Raw genomic sequence first — 26720 nt, 5'->3', positions numbered from 1 at the left:
AAAAATATGAAAAAAAAAACAAAAGAAAAGAAATAATGAAGGAAAAAAAACAAATGAATGAATAAAAATGAAAAGAAGAAGAAGAAAAATAATGGAAAGAAAAAAATATGAATAAAAAAATTGGTAGTAAAAAATGAAAAAAAAAATGGAAGAATAAAAAAGAAAAAGAAAAAGCTCATATGTGTGAAAAAAATGGAAGGAGAAAATAATAAATACAAAAATGAATAAAAAATATAAGGAAAAAAATGAAAGAAAATGGAAAAAAATATTAACAAAAAAAACAAACAATACAAATGAAAGAGAAAAAATAGTTAAATGAATAAAAATGAGAAGAAGAATAATGAAAAAATGGAAATAAAAAAAAAAGATGAAAAAAAATAGTAGAAAAAAATGGAAGAAAAAATAAATAAGGAAAAAAAGAAAAAAGAAGGAAAAAATTTTAAATTTAAAATAATTTTCAAAATAAAAGAAAACATAACTATAATAAAAAATGTGATATTGCCATATTTTAGTTAGCTACTAATTGTGTTTCTCATACTTTCGCACGTTGATATTATAAAAGTCATATTTTTAAAAAAATTCCCATAATTTATTGCTTTTAATAAATTTCTTTTGTGCTTGTTAGGATTCTATATCCAATAAAATGATAATAAGTGGATGATATCCCTAGAAAAAACGTAACTAAGGTATAAGAGATACTTGCAATTGGAATATGGGTAAAGAGCAATCCTCAGAGTCGGAGTATTAAAGCACTCTCAATGGATGTTCTACTCTATCATTTAAAATACCTCCAAAAAACACATATTTTTCTATTTTACCTCTAAGTTTTACATTATACCATACATCAGCTTCTGTATATATTTCTCTACATCATTTAAATATTATATCTTTAAACATATTTTATTAATTAAAGTAAAATAAAATAATTGAAAAAGAAAAAAGAAATAATAAATATATATACTAAATGGGAGAGAGAAAGCTTATAAAGAAAAATAATAATATTAAAATATTATGTAAATGTAAATATGGATTAATTGGAATTTGTGCATAGCTATTATAAATTTATATATATATATATAAATGAGCTGATAGAATGTGTTTTTGTGAGTTTTAGCTAAATATTATAGAGAAAGTGTATTACAAAATACATCACTAAAACATATTTTTTTTATAATTTACCTCAAACTTTTACATTATACCGTATTGATAACTCTACAAAATAGAGTTATTTTACCACTTTTTATGTGCTAATTGTTGCTTAATTATTGAGTTTTTAATTGATTTATTAAGTTTTAAAGTAATTTTGAATGAGAAATTTGATTTTTAATGCAATAAGTCACACTCCGTTTGAAAAATACCATATCCCTATAAGTCTCTCGTTTTGGTCCTACTAATGTCGTTACTACCCAAAATACCCATGGCATAATTTTCTCAAACTCTCCGTATTCTCTCCCAAAATACCCGAACCAAGCAAGCTTTGAAATCGATAGGACTTGATTGAATCCGTAGAACCCAACCTTCATTGTCTTCCACGAACACAAACAAGGGCTCCCAAAGGTCGGACTTGACGATCAGAGAAGGGGAAGGAGAAAACGTCGAGCAAGGCAACCAAATTTTTAGGAAACAACGTCAAAGAAAGCGAAGGTGAGGGATTTCGTTTTTAATTTGCAATATGTGTATGTGCCTGGTTTTTTTTGTTGATTTTTGTTCATAGGATAGATCGGGGCTAGCAATGAAGAAATGTGGGTTTTTTTCGATATTTTCATGAAACTCGATAGAAATCGATAGGAATCGATAGGACTCGGTAGTATAGGATGAGGAATGGATTAGATTGTGCCTTGATAGGAATCGATAGGACTCGATGATACACGGCTTTGGGAATTTTTAGAACCTACCTCGATAGGAATCGATAGGACTCGATGATACAAGGCTTTGGGAATTTTAGAACATACCTGATATGAATCGATAGGACTCGATGATACACGACTTTGGGATTTTTAGGACCCACCTCGATAGGAATCGATAGGCCTCGATAAGACTCGATAGTAACCCGATGATATTATTCTTTGTGATTTTGGAACCCACCTCGATAGGCATCGATAAGACTCGATTGTTTCTGCCTCGATAGTAACTGCCTTACCAAATTGTTTTACATTTTTAACATTTTTTTTGTTTTTTTTTCCAGATGCCTGAACTTATTGTGCCGTTGGAGAAACACTTTCCTGGCCGTGTCACTTATAGGGGTAGTGCCTACTTGGATACCCTTATAAAGCAGTTTAAGAGGCATGGTCTTATTGAAAGGGCACAGGCATGCCCGTTGGGACAGTTCTTTAAGGCAAAACCGTTTAGTTTTTCTGGGGTTCTGCTGCATCAGCTAATGTTGCGTAAGGTAGAAAGTAAGAAGCCTGAAGAGGGTCAGTTCTACCTGGGCAACACTCTGTGTAGATTTGGTATTGCAGAGTTTGCCCTAGTTACCGGGCTAAATTTTGGGAAATCACCGTCCCTAGATGAATTGAAAGAGCATCTTTCAAGTGATCGGATCATCCAGGAATATTTTAATGGTGATTCGAAGGTTAGTTTTGGTCAGTTGGAAGATGCATTGAAGGCCTCCACAAACCCAGAAGATGCATTTAAGCTGGGTTTGTGCTATTTGATAGAGGGGGTACTGAATGCCCCAGAGAAGACAACAACGATATGGGAAGATTCCCTGAGGATGGTTGAGGATATTGATTACTTTTTCAAGTATCCTTGGGGGAAGTTGTCATTTAAGAAGGTTAGCAAAGGTCTTCAAAAGGACATGAAGAAGCAATTGAAACACTATGAGGAGAAGAAAAAAGAGGGGTCAAGCAAAAAATAGAAGGAGGCGAAGTATAGTTTCACTTGCTATGCACCCACGCTTCTTTACTGGGCTTTTGAGGCCATGCCTTCTCTCGGGAGTAAGTTCAGTGAGAACAGTGGGAATTAGATTCCCAGGATGCTCAGCTGGGCTACGAAGACTGATATCACTATTTCGACAGCTCTGTTGGCTCCTATATTCGCCAATCGTTGAGTAAGTTCCATTTTATCTTGTTAAATGTCACAATATAATTGATTAACGATTTATTTTATTAAAGTTTTTCTGACACATGTTATTCAACCATGCAGTTAGTGGTATTTTCCATGCTGAAGCCACGTACTGGTGAGGTAGTCTACTACAATAGCCTCCCAGAAGTTGATTCCAGGTTATTCCCTGAGTTGGAGGCTGGGACTCCAATGGATGAAGTAGTGGTACCTGAGAAGGAGGCAGAGAAGCTAGCAGAAGTTGCAAAGGAAGCCTCCATTTTTTATGAGGATGTCCCGAGGGTTGAGGAGGGCACTTCACAGGCCTGTGCAGCTTCATCTAGTCAAGTTTCCCAGCCTGATTATGAGCAATTGATGAAGAGGCTCAAGAGGGTTGAGGAGGGCTAGGCAACCTTACTACAGAATCAGACCACGATCATGGCTCATCAGACCACGATCATGGCTCAGTTGGCACAGGTGCTTTCACTGGTCTCAGGTCAATCCACCGACATAAAATCAGATACAGAGTCTGATATCTTGCCTGCAGACTACGAGCACGGTGATCAACCCTCCACTCCACAGGCCCAGACATCTATAGCTCCCAGTGATGCTAAAAGTCCCAGTGTACGAGTACTGCAGCCCGAGGAGGCAGTTGGCCTTGAAGTTGTCAGGAAGAAACGCAGGCCCAAGCGTTTTGATGACTTCACCGACCCAACAAAGAAGATCAGACTAGATAAACAGGGGCTAGTTGTTGAACCACTGAGGAAGTGTGACCCATAGCAAGAGAAGAGCTTCCATAGGTGGATCGTCGGGAAGATCGACAATAAGAGAGACCACAACGTGTATACTGGGACGCACGGTGTGGCATGGTTCTTACAGTTGCACACAGTCCAAACTTGGCTTGGGGATTCGGTATGTAAATTACATTCATGTTTTCAATTCAATCTTAAAATATATTGATGGTACTAACAAATTTTTATGTTTTTTTAGCATATTGATGCTGCTTTGCACATGCTACGCCGCCGACGCCACTTTTACCATGCTGCATTTTGGCAGGATGCTGCGATCATGAACACCACCTTCCCCCAGGTGTGCCTAGGTCGTTGGAATCATTTCAGAGAGACCGGCACTAAGTATACATGGGACGACGATGTGCTGAGAATGTTGAAGGGCGATGATAATCAATTCCTTGTATCATGGCAAAATGTGAGTGAAGTATATTTTGCCTTGCATGTCGAGAAAGCCGCACATTGGATCGCCATTGAAGTCTCCATTCCAACGTGGTGCATCAACGTTTATGATTCCAACCATAGCGTGCTCAGTCCCGCTCTGATGGAGGAAGCGATCAAGCCTTGGTGCTTATTGTTGCCTTCGTTGTTATGGTGTTCTGGCATCTTATGAATTCAAGAAAAGTGGCGACTGGAAAGCTCCTTGCCTCCTTGGTCTTATTGTTAAAGCTTTCTGCGTAGTTACTCGTCATGATATTGTATCGGTTACCAGGAAAATAGGCACTACTCCACCTTTCAAAGCCAATTCCCTCTAGATATTGAGCAATGGGTGGATCAATTACCTTAATCTTGTCAAAGAACTTGTGAAATTCCGTTCTTCGAAATGCGTACGCTGCACACCCCATGATGTCTTGCACGTGGTCAGTTTTGAATTTTGCCACAACATTTGTACAGATATGATGGTAACATGCACCGTGATACGCATCTGGGAACACAAGCTCCAAAGCATGATTAATGCTTTTATGCCTGTCCGATACAAAAGCAAGGTTCTCAACGTCCCCTATGGCTTCCTTCAATTTTCTCATGAAATAAGTCCAAGAGTTATGGTTCTCACTGTCCACCAATGCAAACGCAATTAGAAACAACTGGTTGTTTGCATCCAACACAACAGCATAGAGCATGTGGCCACCATACTTATTCTTCAAGAATGTGCCATCCACACAAATTACAGGACGACAGTACTGGAAACCACACCTAGAAACACCGAGGGAAAAGAAGCAATACAAGAAACGGCCATCTTCTGCTACAAAATCAGTAATTGTACATGGGTTCTTATGCTCCAACTGACACAGGTATCCAGGTAACTTGGAGTATGATTCCTCAGGTGTTCCTCTGACATACATAAGAGTCGTTTCTATGCATCTCCACGCCTTCTCATAGCTCATTTCAACCCCAAAATGGTGCTTCATGTCCTCCCTTATGTTGTTTGCCATGTACCGAGTACCATCGGTAGCAAATTTCCTCTTAATTAGGTGCCCAACAACCCACGGTGATGCTTGACGGTGGTCCTTATCTTGAATTTCTTGTGAGCAAGTGTGTACTTCGTTGTATACAGTAATCTCAAACATTTCAGATCGCATTTTTTTCTTACCCCTCAATCTCCAACCACAATCAGGATCCTTGCAGGTAATGTACCACACATCAGTCCCAGATTTCTTCACCATAAACTCAAAATTATTCTTCATCGCAAATATGGATGCTTTGGTTTTCAATTCAAGCTTGTTCTGAAAGAACTTCCCAAGGTGCAATTCTCCTGAAGCTTTGCTGGTTGAGGAATGATGTTGATGTGAGGCCTCTATATCCTCTTTGGTGAACATGGGAGCACTCCATGTTCTACGATCTTCACCTAAGTCCAGTGGAGAACTCCATCTAAAACTATCATCGGTTCTACTTGGACCTGGACGACTACTGCTGGTCCCAGGTTTTTGTCGGTCTTCTATTCTGCGCTCCTCATCTACCATAACATCTGAACTCTGTGTTGGAAAATCTGCCCTAACATCTGGCCCACCAAGATCTGTTGCATCAGCAACAGGATCATCGTTGACATAAGGTTCGTAGCCATAGGGATCGTACTCCGCCGTGTCATGCACATATGAAGGATCTCTAACTGGGATATCATCATGGACTATGACATCTAGATTTGTCTCGGGAACACATGTTCCAACATCACCTTGAGTTCCTTTGAAACCATGACATGGAGGAGAAATGTTCTCTTCAAATCGAACTTCTTTATTAACGCTGGCAGAAGCCGATGCATTTCTTACACTTCCCTTCTTAATCAATGTGACACATAGAGGAATGAGCTTCTCTACAGATTTCGATGCTAACCCAATGAATGCACGCACATGCCTATCATTTTTTATAACGGTAGGTTTGATGGATTGTGATAGGAATGTGTACGGGACCTCAATTTTCAAGTCATGCACACATTTATCCACTTCAAGCTCATCGTACAGAATGTCAAGCAGTTGCTCATATGTCACACCCTTCTCCACGGGCAGAACTTGGTTTTCAGCATCTCTGAAAATCCAATCCCTATTTTCGAGTTCCCAAACACCATTGAATGCAACAAATACGGAAACAGTCGAATCTGCAAAAAAAAAAAAAACAAAAAAAAAGGTCAAAAAGTTAAACTACAACATAAAACAGAAAATATCAATTTCTATCGATATATGTCGAGTCCTATCGAGGTCACACATATCGAGTTTTATCGAGTACAATTGAGGACTATTGAGGCAAGCAATCCAATTAAACTCTTATACACCTATCGAGTTTTATCGAGTACAATCGAGGCAAACAATCCAATTAAAATCTTATACACCTATCGATTTTTATCGAGTACAATCGATTAAAATTGAGTTATTAAATCCAATTAAACTCTTATACACCTATCGAGTACCATCGAGTTATTAAATCCAATTAAACTCTTATACTACACGTATCGAGTTTTATCGAGTATAATCGAGTACCATCGAGGTACTAACATCCTAACACTATCGAGGCATGTCGAGGTCCATCGAGGACCATCGAGCCAGCATGCATGCAACACATCAAGACCTATCGAGTTTCATCGAAACTCATCGAGGCAGGCAAAAAATCCAGAATAAAACACACGAAGTATCCAAAATTCATTCCGTGAAAAATTGCAATAAAACATGAAGGCATACACAAATCTGTTCGAAATAAGACAAGTAATGTAACCAGACAAGTTTCCTCACTACATATAACAAATATATACTTACCCATACGATTTTTTCCCCTAGATCCGAAATCCAAAATGAAGTTTCTTGACTTGAAAGGACTCACAACTTGCCCCTAGATCCGAAATGCAAATTAATGGTGGCTGGCTTTTTTTGTGTGTACGAGAGTTTGAGAGATAGAGAGGGAAATAAGAGATAGAGAGTGAAGACTATGAGAAAAAGAGAGGGAAAATTATGCCAGGGGTATTTTGGGTAGTAACGGCATTAGTAGGACCAAAACGAGAGACTTATAGGGATAAGGTATTTTTCAAACGAAGTGTGACTTATTGCATTAAAAATCAAATTTCCCTTTTGAATTTATTGGGTTTATTTTGATTTTATATATTTTTGTGTGTTTTTATAGTTGTTGACGCGGTTCTTCGCCAACAGGTAATTAAAAGAATAAGAGGATGTGATTAGTGGTAAGTAATGAACCGTAACAGATGAATGATCTTAAAACAAAATGGTGATACGAATATTTTTTTAGGTGGTTCAAAGGTTAAAATCATTCTACTCCACCAGCCACTGTTATTGCTATATTTCTGGTATTCTTTACAGGGTATTTCTTTACATAATAGAATCCAACCCTTTGCAACTTCCAGGGTCTCCATATTTATAGGAGAGGACACCTGGGGGTTGGCAAGGGGGGTCATCTTGTGACCTTCTTACCCATCATGTCACTTCTGTGACATTCATGATTAATTCCTAAAACCTGACAAATGAAGTGTGGTCTAATCAATAGGTAAGGGGGATAATGGGTCGCACGGCCCAACCCAGTCGTGGGTGCCTGAACACGCACGTTTATGCTGCGTGTCCGAGAATTCAGGGATATATCAGACACGTGATGTCTGATATATGCACGTTTACATTGCGTGGTTGACTTTATATAAAGGGTCACAGCCTCCAACTCAAGCTCGTACCTCGAACTGGATGTCTTCTTAGTCTGCGGTGTCCATACTCCTGATCCGACTTCTTAGAAATCTTAGTAAGCCTTTCGTTACCTTGAGCTGGCGACAGCAGCTCGGAGCTCGTGACCTCCATGTGGTTGATATAATTATGCCATACCTCAGCTCGCTAATAGCCCGTGGAGAATTAGGGCGTACAATAGTTATTTTGTTGTAAAATGTTATAGTTAATTATTTGAATTATTGTTGTTTAGTTTGAGGTAAAAAAATGTTGTATTATTGAAATTAAATGTTAAATATAAATTAAGTTATAATTAATATTTTCAAAGAATTAAATTGATTTATTTTCTAGTTGAAAATATTTTATTATGATTTATTTTATATTTATTTTGTAGGGAATTTATGGTACTTTTTTTCTTGAAAAGAAAGAAAAATAAAGGAAAAGAAATGGCATTTTCATGGAAAGAAAGAAAAAAATGGCAGAGCAACCACCAGCCCATTTCTCCTCCTGCTAGCAGCCCTTTCGGCCCAGTCCACCAAGCAGGCCCGCAAGTCTTCATCTCCTCCAGCCAGGCCCGCTTGCCTCAGCCCAATCCTCCAAGCACCAACGCCTGCCTTCCCTTGCACCAACTCTCCCAGCCACGCCAGGTGCTTCACCATCTTTCCCCCACACCAGAGCCCACCACATGCTCCCTGCCTCCAGCTGAAGTCACCAAGACCACAAGTCTGCCACCAGCAGCCACCATAGCCTATTTTCCACTCTTTGAGCCCAACAAAAAATCATTTGTCCCTTTGTCCCCTTTTTACCAAAAATACTATTTTTTTATCCAATTTTTCTATATATTTTACCTCAAAACATCATCATTACACCCGATAATTTACCCCTATTTGCCATATTATAATTAATTAAATTAATTTAATCAATTTAATTAATTTAAATTGATTATTTTAATACCTCATTTTGGCTATAAATATGGAGTTTTGAAGACCATTGAGGGGGTCAATTTTAGGGAGGTGACACTACACAAAGTTTCTACATTTCAAAACCTCTTTATTCTCTTCTTCTTCTTCTTCTTCTTCTTCTTCTTCTTCTTTTTGGTTATTTTCTATGAGTTTTTAGAGAAAAAATTTGAGGATTCATCCTCCAAATTTTCCTATTTATGTTTGTAATTTTTAGTTTGTATTTGCTATTCTAGTTATGAGCTTCTAATCTTTTTAAGATTATTAAGGTGATGATGAAACAATATGTAACTAGGTAGTATTTATTTTGTATGTTGATTTCCCATTTTGTGCAACAAATTTTATGGAATTTTCTTCTTCAAATATCTTCTTTCATCTTAAATATCATGTATTTTGGATTGTTAGCACATATTTACACTTTATTCTTCATTAGTGCAAAAACATAATATTCTTTGTGTAAGATGTGTCATTAAATTGTATACATCCATGCTTAGAACAAAAATATTATGTTTTGCCTTATAAATAATGTTCATTGATTTATTTGTTATTTCATTAGATTGATTTACACTAAATGTTTTGAAATTATAATTTTGAAAAGTGAAGAAAAATCTTATCTTTTTAGAAGTAATTTGTGCTTAAAATTATAAATATATTTGGAAAATGATAGTTTGAATTATTTTAACTATCACTAAAACTTGGAAATCAATATACTTATAAATATTATTGAACTTATATTTTGTGGATTCTAATCCTTAATAATCTTATTTTACCATATTTTTTACAATTATTAATTTAGTAATATATATTGTCTTTAATTTCTATATTATTGTCTTTTATTTTATTTTCATCATTCAAAAATCTCTTTAATCTTTGGAGCTAGGTTAGAATTTATTAATTTTGGTTTAAAATAGTTTTCTTTTCGATTTTAGATAACTCATTTGGGTTCGATCTCGTGCTTACACGAACACTATATTCCATATACGATTCGTGCGCATGCGAGTATAAATATTTAAAACATACTCGTTTTGGGTCCATCACATTTATCAACTTCTCTATTTTTTCTCTACATCATTTAAATATTATATTTAAAAAAAATATTTTATTCATTTTAAAAAATAAAATAATTAAATATAATAGTATCACACGTGTATATATATATACAAAAGTTTATAAAAAAATAATAAAATATTTATAACTTGATTAATAGTGTTTCACTACATATAAAGAAATATTATTCATTTAGGTAAAAAAATAGAACTTACATCACCCATTGGAAGACTATTTAACAATTTTTTCTCTATATTATAAAGAATTAGATATTTTACCTCCTCTATTGAGAGTGCTCTTAGCAATCTTGAGCAAATACAAGATCAAGGAAGTTTATTGTGTGACTAATTTTGACAGGATCTCGACCATTTGATTGATTTTTCAAATTTATTTGATCAACTTTTACAAATTAGAAAACAGGATTATTAAAAGGGAAATTTGATTAATCATGCTTATATTAGCTTAATAATTAAAATTTGAACCAAAGTTAACTACCATATGAAACCAATGCTCATCTTTCATTTAATACCAAAAATACCCTTCTCATAACACATTTCCTCTCTATTCTCCCTCTTCCTCTCTACCTCTCTTCACCATACATTCTTCTCTCACTCTCTCTTCACCATAAGTTTTACACACAAGATTTCCATACTAAAATCTTGCAAGAAAGATACACATTCGGACATTGAGGATTGTTTGAGGAGAAACACTAAGCTTTGTGTTATTTTTGCTCATAGTGAAAAGATTAAATGGGTAAGTGATTTTCTTTGATCCTTGTTGTTGGTTGGTTGTTTTTATGGTTTAGAATACTGTTTAGATGTTGGATCTGTAGTTATTTTTTGCTGTTTTTTGGGTGAAAATCGTGTTCTGTGAAAATCTGCGTTTTTTTTGGGCTACTTGAGTTTTTTCTAAATGCCCGATAGTGTCTGATAGATGCTCGATATGGGCACGATAGTTGTTGAGTTTCAAGGTTAGGGACGAAGTTCCGATGGCAACCCGATGGTTGCTCGATAGTTTTGGTTACCCGATGGTCATAAAGGTCCGATGGCTACCCGATGGTTGCCCGATTATTAGTTTGAATCTATACGCCCTTTAAGTACGATAATGGATCGAAAATAGTCCGATATATGCCCGATTTTTGTTTTTAAGCTACTGCGGACCTAATAGTACGATGGTACCCGATATTAGTGTTTTAAGTGATCAAAAACATAAATAAACCTTTGCCCGATACCGCCCGATATGGCCCGATACTGGTACGATGATAAAAAATGTCGAACTAAATTTCGACATTTTGTTGCCATTTACTGATTTTTTTTTCTTTATACATGATAGGGTCAACTTTGTTCGCGTACTTGATGTATAATGGTGTTTGGGAGCGTGAAGGTAGAGATTGGGTTTTTAATGGAGCCAAAAATTTAACGTTCGAGTTGGAGAAGGACATAACTTACTCACAACTTGTTGAACTTTTGTACTCAGAGCTGGAGGTTGACAAAGTGCAGTATGACCTGAAATTAGAAGTGAATTATAAGTACATGAAAGGGCTAATGTATCGGCCTGAACTTATAAGGAATGACAAGGGTGTAAGCTTATATTTGTCAATGCTTTTGAAGAAGCCAGATGAATTTGTTCCCCTTTTTGTGACTTTGGTGGAGAAGAATATCATTGTTGATCGTAATCCTCCACCAAGTACTGTTAAGGATACTCGTAGTGAGGTTGGGACTTATGTTCCAGAAACAAATCCGGAGGTGCTGGTAGCCACTGCTGTACCTGAATCAAACCCTTTCATACCGACAGTTGATCATGTAGCACAGATGCCATTTCATGATGATTTTCCTGATTGCCCTGACCCTGAAGATGATTTTGATTGCAATGATGATGTAAGAGACAACCAAGAAACAGAGGTCCATTCTCAAGCTTTGAGCCTGAGTCCATTGTCGTACCAAATACCGAGGCAAACAACATGTAGAAGTAGACCCCGTAGAGAAGATCGCCAAACACCTGGTACTAGTAGTAGTCGTCCAGACGGAACAAATGATGCTAGAGAATTTAGTGATCCACTCTCTTCTTCGACATATTATAGTAAATTCAAAGCTCAGATGTTTACAAGAGAAGACATTGAGGATAATAGTCACTATATATCTATGGGTGGCACATTGGGCGGGGAGATTCATTTAGGAAAGTTTTTCAGAGACAAGGAACATTTAAAGAAGGTTGCTGGCTTGTTTGCAATGAAGAAAGGATTTGACTTTATAGTTAAGAAGTCTGGTACTGATGTTTGGTACATTACATGCAAGGATCCTGATTGTGGGTGGAGGTTAAGAGGGAAGAAGAAACAACTTTCTAACATGTTCGAGGTGACAGCATTTGAAAATGTACACACATGTTCCCTCGATGTTCGAAAAAAAGATAACTGTCAAGCATCACCTTTGGTAGTTGCCGAACTGATCAAGGATAAATTCTCAGTTAACGGTTCAGATTATTTAGCCTCCAAAATAAGAGAAGATATGAAGAATTATTTCGGGATCGAAATGAGTTATGAGAAGGCTTGGAGATACAGAGAGAAGGCACTCCACATAGTTAGGGGTACGCCTGAAGCTTCATATTCGAAGTTACCTGGGTACTTGCACATGCTGTAGTTGAACAATCTCGATTCCATTATTGATTTCAAGGTAGACGAGGGTCGCTTCAAGTATTGCTTTTTTTCTCTAGGTGCTTGTAGGCGGGGATTCAAGTTTTGTTGACCTGTTATATGTATTGATGGGTCCTTCTTGAAAACTAGGTATGGTGGCCAAATGTTGTGTTCCGTGGCATTGGATTCAGACAGCCACATATTTCTGATTGCTTTCGCAATAGTTGACAGTGAGAACCACGACTCTTGGACCTATTTCATGAGGAAGTTGAAACAAGCGATTGGTGATGTTGAGAACTTAGCATTCGTATCGGATAGGCATCAAAGCATTGTTCATGCTTTGGAACTTGTCTTCCCTGATGCACCCCACGGCGCATGCTACCACCACATTATTATGAACGTGGCTAGCAAGTTCAAGACTGATTGCTTCACGGATCATATTTACAGTTGTGCATACTCGTATAAGAAGACAGATTTTGAAAGAGAATTTGAGAAGATAAAAACAATGGATGTTCGAGTTGCACTATATCTTGAGGGCATTGGATTTGAAAGATGGGTTCGTGCGTACTTTCCAGGGGACCGTTACAATGTAATGACAAGTAATTGGGCTGAAAGTTTCAACAGCAAAACTAAGGACGCAAGAGCCTTCCCGATCACTGCTTTTGTTGAATTCATCAGGTTTACTATTCAAACATGGTTTGCTACTCGAAAGGAAAACGCTGAAAAGTGTAGCACGTCTCTATCACCAGTTATGGAGGGGGACTTGTCATGTCAATTTGAGAAATCTCGGTTCTTAAGCATCGATAGAGCTGGACCTTATACATTTAATGTCCACCCCGGAGGAACAGTTCAGAGCGGTGTTATAGTTGATTTGGAGGCACGAACATGCAGTTGCGGCCTATTCCAAATCATGAAGATTCCTTGTCCACATGCATGTGCTGCTGCTCAAGAATGAAATATTAGCATGTACGCATTGTGCTCTCAATATTACACAAGAGAGTGTTGGAAGAGCACATATGAGGGGACAATTATGCCAGTTGGTGATGAGGATGATTGGGAATTGCCTGAAGACATTAAGAACATCCAAGTTGGAGTACCGATTGAGAAGAAACATGTAGGCCGACCGAAGAAGCAAAAGGTCGGACGAATTAGGAAAAATCGATATCCTTCTAATGGAGACAAGGTTGTGATACAATGATGTTGTAGCAAGTGTGGTGGTAAAGGGCACAACAAAGCGTCTTGCAAGTACCGAGGTTAAATTGTTTTGTTTGTATTCTAGTTGACCTATTATGTTTTATTTCTGCTTGAACTAGTAATATTTGTTATGTGCTGGATTTTGCAGGTTTTTTTTCTGTTTTTTTCTCCATTATGAAACTCTTAAATATGTAATAATCCAGTGTTGGTCCGATAGTGCACGATGCCGGTACGACAATGCACGATATCGTTTGTTGTATGATTATTTAAATGTATCTTACAATATGGTACGACGTTGCTCGATGTAGTACGATAGTTAATGTACGACATTAGGGTACGATAATGTACGATAGTGGTACGATGGTATGGTTTCAGTACAGTTTCGTGAAATTTGTGAGACATGTGAGGGTACGATAGAGTACGATAGTGAACGATGATAGTACGATGCAAAGATTAAACACATTAAAATGTAGTAATTACAAAAAGAGCAATCAAAAAAATTATACAATTAAAAAAAATTAAGACCGTTCAACATAAGTTTTGGTAGAATAAGTCTACACACCACCTTTGCCTAATAAGTTTCAAATTATTGTCAGTTACATTATCAAATGGTAGTTGTAGAAGCTTATGTTCAATATGCTCAATTACGTAACATCCGCAATCGCCACTGCATTAGAAAATAAACAATAATTTAATAAAGTTTTGTAATTAAGAAATAATAATTAATATGTGATATTTAATAAAGTTCACCTGGATTTTTTTTGCGGTACGAATTCACGTGGAGTGAGTTTCCAATCGAAGGGTCTGACCTGGCTCTCTAATGCTGTCAACTGAGGCGCGAGTATAACGTCATGGTTCTCAAATAAACCGGACTGTCGCAAGACCGACGGGAAAATGGTACACCAGTCAACCATCAAGCTGATCAAATCGTTTTCGGAAATTGATCCAATACTGGAATCAAAGATGTTGAGCATCCACCCATTCAGGTCTGCCTCTACAGCTACCCAATGCAATTGGTCTTTCAAGAAGAGGGCAAAATAAATGAACTCCTTGTTCTTCCAACTCGGTAAGAACTGGACTGCATCACCCCTAACCAGGTCCAATATACTGTCATCCCAACTAAAGCTAGAGTAGTCAGAACCTGGAAAAGCGTCCCACCGAGCCTTCAATGATTCGGGAAAAATTGTAGGCATAACAACACAGTTCTGAGGGTACACGTTAGGATAAAATTCTAGACGCGTCCTCATGAGATGGAATGCTGCATCTAAATGCTACATTAAAGGAAAATTAAGTCAGTAACCACATTATCGTACCAAAATAAATAAACAAAAAACTATCAAACATGAATATAGTCACTATCGTACCCCAATCTTACCATAATCGTACCCCAATCGTACATGAATATATAGTAACTAAATAACAACAATAAAACCTTCTATCGTACCCATATCGTGCTAATGTCGTACCATCATCGTAACTTTATGGCAAAAACTACGGTAGTATATACCATCGTACCCACTAGCGTCTCACTGTCGTACCATCATCGTACCATTGACAAAGTAAGTTAACATATAGAAACTAACTATTATCGTACTACCATCGTACCTATATCGTCCCACTACAAATTCTAAAATTACGATGTTAATAGTAACTACTTAACAAATTATATCGTACCCCTATCGTGCTAGTGTCGTACCACCATCGTACCATTGACAATATAAACAGTTTATAATTTGACACTTATAAATATCGTACTACCATCGTACACTCATCGTACCTATATCGTAGTACTACATATAGAAACATTTAAATAAATTTTCAACAGTTTTTAATTATGGAGTTATAGAAAACTTACAGAGTCAGAAAGCCATGTCCTTGGAGTATGCAGTTTCAGGAACCAAGCAGCATCATGTGTCCCTGAGAAGCATTCCCTCGGATATTTATTCCCAATAGTGCCAAGCAACCACTTGTGAAAGGTCATAAGTAATTTTCCATCAACAACCCTCAATGGATCCACATTCACTGCTGTCTTCGTTTTCTTATTCCTTTTCTTCATTGCAGTATACTCATCGAACCACCTAGGCCTCTTTCTTTCTCTCCTCTTCTCCGGTGCCGGTGGAGCTATGTCTAAGAATTGTACCTCAGAATCTTCAGTATCTCCGATTACAGTAATTTGCATATTCTCTGGTGTGCGAAAAATGTGATCATCTACATCATCAGGTCTGTAATCGTTAGGGAGAATATCTTCATCTACAGGAGACTGAGGGCCTTCTTCAGTGGACTGAGGGTGTGGATCTAGAGCTGGCCTACTAAGATCTTCCATCATTGTCATCAGCTTCTGCAATTGACCCAAGATCTCGGACTGACCTTTAATAAGGGCACTTTGTTGCCCTTCAACCTTTTCCAACCTGGCCAAAATCATAGAGTAGCCTGGTTGCTCAGCTTGGGAGGAGGTGCTGGCATGAGGTGCTGATGGGGGAACCTCAGGTGCCTCAGGTGCTGGAGGTGGTGAAACCTCCTTAAAAATATTTTCTGCTTCTGCTTGCTCCGCTAACTTTTCAGCAAGCTTTTCAGCCTGGCTCTGTAAGGCTTCCTGTGTAGGCTGTCCATCGGCACCTACCTCTAGTTCCTCTAACCCCATGTCCACATACAATGGGGCTTCATTGTTTGTAAGGGTCCTCACATACTGTTCTTCAGCAGGTCGGGCACACAGGTAGGGGTATACTGTCAACTGCCACAAAAACAATGAATATTTAGATTGGAAAGTAAAACAATATAAAAAATAAGTAATTGTCATCGATGAACAATGGTAACCTATCGTACCCCAATCGTACCTCAATCGTATCATATCGTACCCATATCATGCAAATATCATACCAATATCGTACCCATAACATAACAATATCGTACCCGTAAGTGAGAATTACTTGCTAACTATCGTACCATCATCGTACTACATCGTACCATTATCGTATCTCTACAACTACTTTAATAAAGAATACAGAATACATATCGTACCCCAATCGAACCATCATCGTACCAAATCGTACCCCTTAGCCAGTTTTCAAACAGTTAACAAAAAACTACAAAATAACCCCACAATCGTACTCAAATCGTACCCTATCGTATTCCTATCGTGCAGTACCCATAGAATTGCATATCTAGAACAAAATATAGAACATTCAAAATATTTAAAAAGTAAAGTAAAAGCTCACCTTTTTGGCAAACAACTTAATAAGTTTCTCTTTGTGTATCTCTACTTTCTCCTTGCTCTGCCAGTTGATCATTCTTGGAATGCCTTGGCCCAATCTCACAGCATAATCCTGACCCAACTCAATGATGGACTCAAAAGCCCAATACTGTAATGCTGCAGCATACCCATAAATAGAGTACTTGGCCTCCTTCTGAGTCTTTCCTTTCTCAATCTTCTTCTGTAAATGCTTCTTCATTTCTACAAAGTCTTTTTGACAAGTTTGTAACAACTTCTGGTATGATATCTTCCCCCACGGGTACTGGAAAAAGAAGTCAACGTCATCTACCATCTTCAGCATGTCAGTCCAAACCATCAACTTCTCCTCACGACCTTTCAAAACACCCTCTACTAATAAACACAAACCCATCTTGTACACATCATCAACTATTTGACAACTCTCAAAAGTTCTGCGCAGTTGCCCTATGCTCACTGGGGAATGAACATTGAAGTACTCAAGAATCAACCGATCCGAAGTGGTCTTCGCTTTAATCTCAGCTTCAGACGGTCCGGCGTTGAAATTTAAACCAATAACTAAAGCGAACTCCAATTGGCTAAATCTACATCGTTTTTTCCCAATATAAAACTGGACTTCGTCGGTCTTCTCCCCTCTGAATTTGTGCAACAACAGCTGATGGACTAAGGCACCAGAAAAATTTAATGGTTCCGCCATGAAGAACTGTTTGAAAGGGGATTCCTTCACCCTATCCAATAAACCACACTGTATAAATTTTGCTTTAATCTTTGGAAAGTACCAACTGCCGCGCCAAGTGATACGTCCCGTAAAATGTTCCTCTACTGGAACTATCAGTTGTGGAGGTCTTAAGTTCTGCATAAAACAAATAAATACCCAATTAAATAGAATAACAAAAAAAAACATCAAATTTTATATTTTGCAATCTACTATCGAGCAACTATCGGACACTATCGCACCATATCGGACACCAATGAAAAAAAAATAAAAACTGGAACTATAACATTATCGTTCACTATCGTACCTCACATCGTACACCATCGGATTATAACAACACAACCATTTGTTCCCAATATCGGGCACACATCGTACCCAATATCGTACCTTATCGTACCTTCATCCTCAACCCCAAGTTATCAGAAAACACAAAACTATCGTACCCCTATCGAACCACTATCGTACCCCTATCGTACAATCATCTTCAACCTGAAGTTATGAGAAAACACAAATACTATCGTACCCCTATCGACCCACTATCGTACCCTATCGTACCTCTAAAAAACCCAGAATTTTTTTTCAAAATTTTACGGTTTACCAGATTTCACACAGTCAAATTCAATAATACATACTATAACATTTTCCAATGGAAAAGAAATTGAAAAAAACACATACCCTAGACATTTTTGCGTAATGGGGTGTCGGTTTTTCTTCGGGGTTTGAGTTTTCCTTCGTCTTCGTCTCCGGTGAGGCTTGGTCTCCGATGGTCTGGGTTTTCCTTCGTCGAGTGGTGGGGGTTTTTCAGACCGTCGGGTGAGGGGAGAGATGCGTCGGGTGAGGGTGGGTGAGGGAGAGAGATACGTCGGGTGATGGTAGTTATGGGTTGCTCGATGGTTTTGTGGGAGTGAAGTTTTGGCAGAGAGAGGGAACGGGAAATGGGCAGGGGAAAAGTTACAGTTTTTATTTATGTTTTTTATCACTATCGTGTACCATCGTGTACTATCGTGTACCATCGTACGATCGGGCATGTATCGGGCACGTATAGGTACCATCGTGTACCATCATACTATTAGGTCCGCAGTAACTTAATACCAACAATCGGGCATATATCGGACTACTATCGTACCATTATCGTACTTAAATGGTGTATATATTCAAAATAATTATCGGGCAACCATCGGGTAGCCATCGGACCTGAATTACCATCGGGTAACAAAACATATCGGGTAACCATCGGGTTGCCATCGGACCTTCACCCCTAACCTTGAAACTCAACAACTATCGTGCCCAAATCGGGCCTCTATCGGACACTATCGGGCTTTTAATCAAGGAACAAAAAAAACGCAGATTTTCACAGAACACGATTTTCACCCAAAAAACAGCAAAAAATACCAACAAACTACAGATCCAACATCTAAACAGCATTCTAAATCATAAAAACAATCAACAACAACAAGAATCAAAGAAAATCACTTACCCATGTGTATCTTTCTTGCAAGATTTTAGAGAGGAAAGGTATGAGATTTTGTTATGAGAGGGGTATTTTTGGTATTAAATGAAAGGTGAGCATTGGTTTCATATGGTGGTTAACTTTGGTTCAAATTTTAATTATTAAGCTAATGTAAGCATGATTAATCAAATTTCCCTATTAAAATATTTGTTTTAAATTGGAAATATTATTTGTGCCAACAGGTATGGTTTGTGTATTTGGTTGCTGACCAAAGCATAGTTACCAGCTTCTGTAATTTTCGAGCAGTTGCTTTCAAGCAAATCACATAAGAACACAGATCCTCCAAGTCATAATCCTCGATACAAAAATAGTTTTTAAGATATAATGTTTTAAACTGAGAAAATATAGATGATATCTGTATTTGCCAAAAAGGAATGCAGAGAATTCAGACTCGCTCTTGAATTAATTTCTGCATTGGCCAAAGTTTGATACATGATCTTCTTTTCAAATGTAAAATTCTCCAACTTTGACCGGGTTAGATTTATTCCAGAACTTAAAATAGAAGAAATATAGGAGAAGATTCCAGGAAAATTATACTGCTTTCGATTGTGGCAGTTTAAATTGACAAATTATTTGTATGTGATAACTTCTGTTGAGTTTTGAAATTTGCAGGAAGCCATCTGATACAACAAGCTTACAATAAAAGTGACCACTCGTCTATCCGAATCTCATTCATCTAGCTGAGATACCATGTGTAACATTTCCGGGTCTCTACTACTCAGTAGAGACCCAATATGACACGATCTAAGAGTTAAAATTTGACAAATGATGTCACAAAAACATCCCAATCAATAGTCTGAGAGTTAAAATTGAATAGGAAATTAAGGTCAGCTAATATGAGTAGAGACCTATCTAAGCTCCATCTGGCTGGATAAAAGGGTTGGCAATCTCATCTGTACCATCAGTTGGAGACACAAGCATCACAGCAGTCCCTCTACAAACCTGTAGTGTCATAACATTTGTTTAGATTATGACCATAAAAAATTTCAACAGATTTATATATATATATATATACATGCAAAATACTTACTATTAAACCAAGGCTTCTGGTCTGATCAGTTGTCTTTAAGGGATCATCAGCATCTGCACGTAACAGGAAACTTTGAAGTCAACATGCAGTTAACTCTCATAAGCCATGCCATTGAGAATGAAAACAGCTTAAAAAATAAGTAATTGTCAATACGATTTGGCCACATTACTTCTTAAAAAGGTATTAAAAAAATGTGCAAAAACGAGATAAAACTCCAATACAAAACCATCTTTGAAAGATTTTGATCATGTCACTCCACAAAATTGTTAGAGGTCTAAAGGGAAAGAAAATTTGGTTTGTTGTTTGAAACACTTTACTGTTATCTTACAGATATAGTACTACATAAACAACACAGCTAAAAAGTTACATGAAGTAGATTCTTTTACTTAGTTTCGGTTACAACAAGGATGAACACAAATATCATGTATAACAATTAGCACGTGAAATTACATTAAATACACATGCATATAACTAAAACAAATACAAAAACAGTTTTGCAGAATTACCAACATGCTCCAAAGTAATTACCTCTAAGAAATTCTATTGCTTCATCCAGAACAAGGTTCAACAGCTGATCATATCCTTTTAAAGTCCCTGTTACTGTGATCAATCACAAAATGCAATGACATAATCAGACATTCATAACAGAACAGTAAAATCATCTAATTTAACAAGAGAACACACACAAAAGAAAAAGGATGTATGACAACATTACTTTCCCCTTTTAAATAAAGTCTAGATCTAATGGTGAAATATGGGAGCACGAAATGCAAATGTTTGCATTTTTTTTAGAAATAAGGCAATATATTCATATATGTGCATATGCTTCTAAAAGGTAGTTTAAATTCAATACGAGCCTCACTAGTGTTAGTGCAAATGCTAATCAACATTCAGCATAAAGCAATTTTGATAGTATTGAATACTGGTTCTGAAAAGAAAGTCTTTCCAAGTTTACTCCTTCATGTAAAAGGGCTTTAAGCATACATGTTATCATCAGATGTCATTAACCTAATGTAATTTAATTCACAGCTCCTTTCTTCACCCTCCTTTTAATTTCAACACAACAAGAGTAACTCGTAATCCTAAAAATCAGAAACCCAAATCCCAGAATCACACAAACCTTGTAGTGAAAAACTACTTGGCTTTATATTATAACAGTGACCACAGTAACTAGAAGGTTGAGCACACTAACCATGTCTATTATATAATTTACACAATAGGATACCTACCTCTTCTATCTGCTTCTCAAGAGAAAACTATGGTTGAATTTAGAATATTTAAACTTGAGTTGAGAGAGCTTATTGCCAATGCCACACATCCTAATAAATGGCTAAGTGAAGTCAACATGGCTTCCAAACTTGTTTGGTCTTATTAACGACACCATAACACAACCACACAACCAAGAGTAACCTCCTCATTTTAAGTCCATACATAGAGGTTTAAGGTCTTACAATTAAACACATTAACAAGTAATTCCGATCACATTGCTTTATTGCTTGCCTCTTGTCCATGACTCTTCTTCTTTTGTTCCACTCTAACTTTGCTCGTTTTCTTCTTCTCAGTTTTATTCATTAATTAAACCAAAGTCAAAATCCATTCCCTACATTATAATTTTTTTATTTTTTTGTGCATGTGTGGGTGCTTCATGGATGAAGCACATGTACCTATTTCAAATCAAGTGTGTTCTCAATTATCCTTGTTCCTTCCCACTATTTTGATTTCCTTCCCATTAATTCTTCAACTAAATTTCGATATTTCCTCAATTGCTTCTTTTACCAAATTAGGTGTGAGGCAATCACTTCCTCTTCAAAGTATACACAAAATTCAACATCAAACCCTTGTTTCTATACAATGATTCTCAAACATGATTCAGGTATTGAGAGAATATTTACACAGAATTCAACTATATACAGACAATAGAATTAAAACTATTGGTAATTTATAATTTAACAGTGACCAGAGAATTTGAGCACACTAACCCTGTCTACCACCAGTGAGCTTTACTTGTACACCTTTGTCCACGAACTTGGCGAGATCCAATACTGTTTCTTTCCTGCCCGACTGGAACACAGATTACATAAACTATAAGCCAATACTAAAACCAAAAATATATACAAATTGATACAAAAAAATAAAATAAAATACTTAAACAGTACAAAATGGAAAATTCCTAAAACATTAGAGTAATATTGTCCCAAAGGTGAGCCCAAAACTGCAGCATAATTTGAAGAATAACATAACGTAGACGAAAAGGGCGATTTCTAACTGAAAACTCACCATCCTAATCTTATTTGGGGTTTTTCAATTACTCAAAGCTCAGTGATAGCTTCCTTATGCGACTGATGGCAACGAACACAAGAGGAGAGGGAGATCAGGAGCAAAGCAGTCGTACCGTAGAGGTTAGAAGAGTCGCACCGTTGTGGTTACAGCAGCCACGGGAGAGAGACGGAGATGATATTGTGGTGTGGGGGTAGAATGAAAGGACTCTTTCTGTCTTTCGCGAATGGTGGACGGGACGGGAGACAAATTTATAGTCTTTTTTTTTTTTTTTTTGAGCTAAATGACCTTCAAAATTTACCTCCAGTAACCTCTTTTTTAATTATATTTCTATATTCCAATAATGTCATTTTATTATTTTATATTTATTTTTAATTACATTAATAAAAAAATCAATTTTTTTTTAAAAACAAATACAGATTAAAAAAATATGTTTCTTAAGTGTCTTTTTCGCTATAACTAATTAAACAAAAACTTAACTAATTAAACAAAAACTTAAAGAAATACAGGACAAAGACACATATTCTATGTGGTTCATATTATAAAACAACTCTAGTCCATGAGACTTTAGTATTAATATTTTTGAAGCTTGAGATAGTCAGCTTCAATAGAAGTTTCTCAGGTAGCGTATATATTGCTCTAAGTATAAAAAGGGGATCAAAAATCCAAAAGCCAAAAGTCATTTATAATGGAAGCCCCAACCCTATTTATAATGGTTGAAGACAATTAATTCCCTTAATGGAGATTTATTACAAATATTCTCAATCATTTGGGAGTTTAATGCTAATTAACACCTCCAAATTTATTAATTAAGGTGGTGGGCACAGGCGTATCGCACAGGGCCCAATTCGTAGGTTGCAGTCCACTACTTTACAGGAGACACGCCCCTTTACACTGTCATAACACAGCTGCACGTTTCCCATGTCAAGCGGCACATTGAGACATGCAAATTGTCGAGTGTACGAGCTCGACACCACTACTCGAGGCACAAAAGCTGTTAGATGGTCACTTGCAGTACAAGGCTGTTGCGATTGACATCTAGCGCTCCCTCCAAGTCCCGATAACAAACTCCTAAACCTGGAGGACTAACTGACCAAGAAAACGGGACGACCATAACAGAACTCCTCGGGATGTGGCCTAACTTGAAGACATTCATGCCTAGAAATGGATCATAACGCGCTGGGAGGAGTCTAATCTCCGAGGAGTTCTAGGCGAGCTTCACAGGACTTCATTAGATTCTGAGGGGCCTAACTACTTCTCTAATGATTGTTACATGTCCAATGATGAAATCACAAACAACAATGTTCTTTCTTTTGTTCTCTATCCACCATTTCTTCTTCAAAATCTCTCCAAACAAGTAAATAGATTAAATTGTGACACGCCTACATACCAATTTCATTGATATTGCTGGAAAAATTGATTACATTGAGGTAAGTAAATGAGAAACCCTAACTTTTAAAAAAATTATTTGAATGTGAAAACAAAGAAAGTTGTATTTTGCTGCCTTAGATGTTTATTTTTTCATATATATATGTGGTAAAAATAACAATAAAAGTACCATGTTAGCCATATTATTACCATTTTGTGGTTTTGGAGTTGAAAATGACGATTTTGCGAAATGAAACTTGAGAAGAAGATGATACGCAAGTCTCGATTGTGCACTGTTGAGCTCGGCTGGGTTCGGTTGAGCAAGCTTGACTGGGTTCAATCGAGATGATTGTTCAGTTGTTCCATCTATATTGTTTTCAAAAGAGAGATTACATTCTTTGTAAAAAAAAAGATTACTTACATTCAATAGATATGTTAATTTCGGTAGTAAAGCTCAATTATTTCTCAACTATAATTGGTTGAGATACTAGTAGAGCCCAACTAGACTTGGTTGAGATTTGTATTTTCAATCTTTAAACTTGTTCATTATAATTTTAACATCAAATATATTTTCTAATATTTTTAATATTAATAATTTATTTTCGTTACAATAATGACTCGAGTGGTAATCTATGCTCAATATGATGGGGAATGGAAGGATGATCACGGGTTGTATAAATGGTCACCAAAGAATAATGAAGTTATATCTATCATCATTGATGACTCCAATATTACTTTTGAGGTGTTTTTGGAGAAATTGTATAAGAAGATTGAGGTGAATCAAAATGACATCGAATTGAAAATAAGTTACTTACCTATCATTGCGTGAGAAAATATGCCACCACTCATTTTACGATGGGGTGAATGTCTCACAGCTTATCTTTTGGACTGTGGGGAGAACAATCGTAGAGTTGAACTACGTGTGGAGCTCATGAAGAAAGATGTATGTGATAGGGAAGTTAAACGCTGCACAAAAGAAAGTGAACAAACTTTAGTAGAAGATTACTTTGACCGTGAATTATACTTTGAAAATGATATTTGTGATGCTGCTTCTGCACCATGCGAAAGTGGTGTTAGTCTAGGTTATGAACTTGTGGACCTTAACAAAAGCCCAACATCATCATCTCCAACTCCAAATCACATTGACCCACTCAACTACTATGATCTGTTGGACCACCGTGACGAAGAAAATCAAGTCACTAGTGAAGACACATTTAGTTTTCCAGATAGGCCAGATTTGACAATCAGTCAAGAATTCAAGAACATAGACGAGGTAAAAACTAAGTTGAACAATATTGCAATAAAGGCTTGCTTTGAGATGGAAATTAATAAATCTACAATGTCCTTATATGTGACAAAATGCATTGACAAGTCATGCAATTGGGCAATGCGTGCAGCAAAAGTTACCAACTCAAAGCGTTTCTCAGTACGAACTTATTGTAATACTCACACTTGCTCCCTTATTAGTAAAAAAAGAAAGCATCGTCAAGCAAGTGTGGCAGGTAGTTGCTAATGTCATGAGGTCAAGTTTTGATGGTTAAAAAGAGACACCGAAGCCAAAAGCAATAATGACGACTATGCAAAACAAACACATGCCAATAACATATTGGAAAGCTTGGAAGGGGAAATTTTTTTCAAAAAACATTCTTACAGGCTCTCACTTGAATTAAGTTTTCAAAATCTTCCAACTTACTTATACATGGTTCGAAAGATGAATCCAAATACGATCACACATTTGCAGGTGGATGAAGATTCTAAATTCAAATATGTTTTCATAGCATATGATGCATGCATTAAAGGATTTCATTGCATGAGAAAGGTTATTGTGGTGGATGAGACTTGGTTGAAGACCAAATACAAAGGTGTGATGCTTATTGCAACATCACAAGATGATAATTTTCATCAATATCCTATTGCTTGGGCTGTGGTTGATTCAGAGAATGATGTTTCCTGGTCATGGTTCCTTACAAAGTTACAAGATCTTATACTAGATGATAGTGACTTAGTCTTTATTTTAGATAAGAATCAAAGCATCATTAATGGGGTCTCACATGTTTATGGGAAGTCACAACATGGGCATTGTAGGTGGCATTTATCTCAGAATATTAAAGCATGTGTCAGAGTTAAAGGTGTCATAAAATTATTTGAACAAACTGACAATGCCTATAAAGTTTCTGACTTCAACAAACTCTATGATGAATTGAAGAATAGATATCCCGGAGCTATGAAGTGTCTTGAAGAATCAAATCTCACACTTAGTAAATGGTCAAGATCTCACTTCATAGGTTGTCGATATAATATTATGACTATGAATGGTGTTGAATCTATTAATGCAACACTGAGGGAACCTAGAGAGTACCATATCATTGTGTTGTTGGAGGCTATGCAAACAAAAGTCTCTAAGTGGTTCAACAATTGCCGCAATATTGTGGCATCTATCAATGCAATGTGTACACCTTTAACTCCAATGGCAGAGAATATTATTAAAAAAAGATTCAAGAAAGCATCAGAAATGAATGTGAAACAACTTAACTGATTTGAGTATGAAGTTATTGGTAAAGACAATGATGCCATAATTGATTTAGGTCAAAAAAATGCTCATGTTGTTTCTTTGATCTTGATAAATTTCCATGTGTGCATGCATTAACATCATATGAGCAAGCTGAAATAGAAGTGTATGATTTGTGCTCTAATTATTATAAGTTGGAAACTTGGGTGTTGGCTTATGTTGATACCGTTTATCCAATCCATTAACAAGAAGATTGGGATATCAATGAAGTTTAAGTATTTTCG

The 26720-nt window shown here is 36.7% G+C and overlaps 3 protein-coding genes across 3 annotated transcripts; 1 reads left to right on the top strand and 2 right to left on the bottom strand.

Annotated features, from left to right (window-relative positions):
• Positions 1-16884: 16884 nt before the first annotated feature.
• LOC133785635 (uncharacterized) lies at positions 16885-18493 on the bottom strand. Its single transcript, XM_062224856.1, has 3 exons — positions 18418-18493; positions 17026-17880; positions 16885-16932 (listed from the first exon to the last, which is right to left on the bottom strand). Exons 1-3 carry the CDS (start codon positions 18424-18426, stop codon positions 16885-16887), a joined length of 912 nt encoding a protein of 303 aa, XP_062080840.1. The 5' UTR covers positions 18427-18493.
• Positions 18494-19772: 1279 nt separating this feature from the next.
• LOC133782682 (sm-like protein LSM7) lies at positions 19773-22795 on the bottom strand. Its single transcript, XM_062222030.1, has 5 exons — positions 22560-22795; positions 22262-22343; positions 20811-20882; positions 20283-20335; positions 19773-20194 (listed from the first exon to the last, which is right to left on the bottom strand). Exons 1-5 carry the CDS (start codon positions 22560-22562, stop codon positions 20105-20107), a joined length of 300 nt encoding a protein of 99 aa, XP_062078014.1. The 5' UTR covers positions 22563-22795; the 3' UTR covers positions 19773-20104.
• A 2831-nt stretch (positions 22796-25626) lies between these two features.
• LOC133785634 (uncharacterized) lies at positions 25627-26463 on the top strand. Its single transcript, XM_062224855.1, has one exon. It carries the CDS (start codon positions 25627-25629, stop codon positions 26461-26463), a length of 837 nt encoding a protein of 278 aa, XP_062080839.1.
• The last annotated feature ends 257 nt before the right edge of the window (positions 26464-26720 follow it).

The sequence above is a fragment of the Humulus lupulus genome, chromosome 6, assembly GCF_963169125.1.
Source record: "Humulus lupulus chromosome 6, drHumLupu1.1, whole genome shotgun sequence".
Lineage (NCBI taxonomy): Eukaryota > Viridiplantae > Streptophyta > Magnoliopsida > Rosales > Cannabaceae > Humulus > Humulus lupulus.
This window is presented reverse-complemented; position numbering and strand designations above follow the sequence as displayed.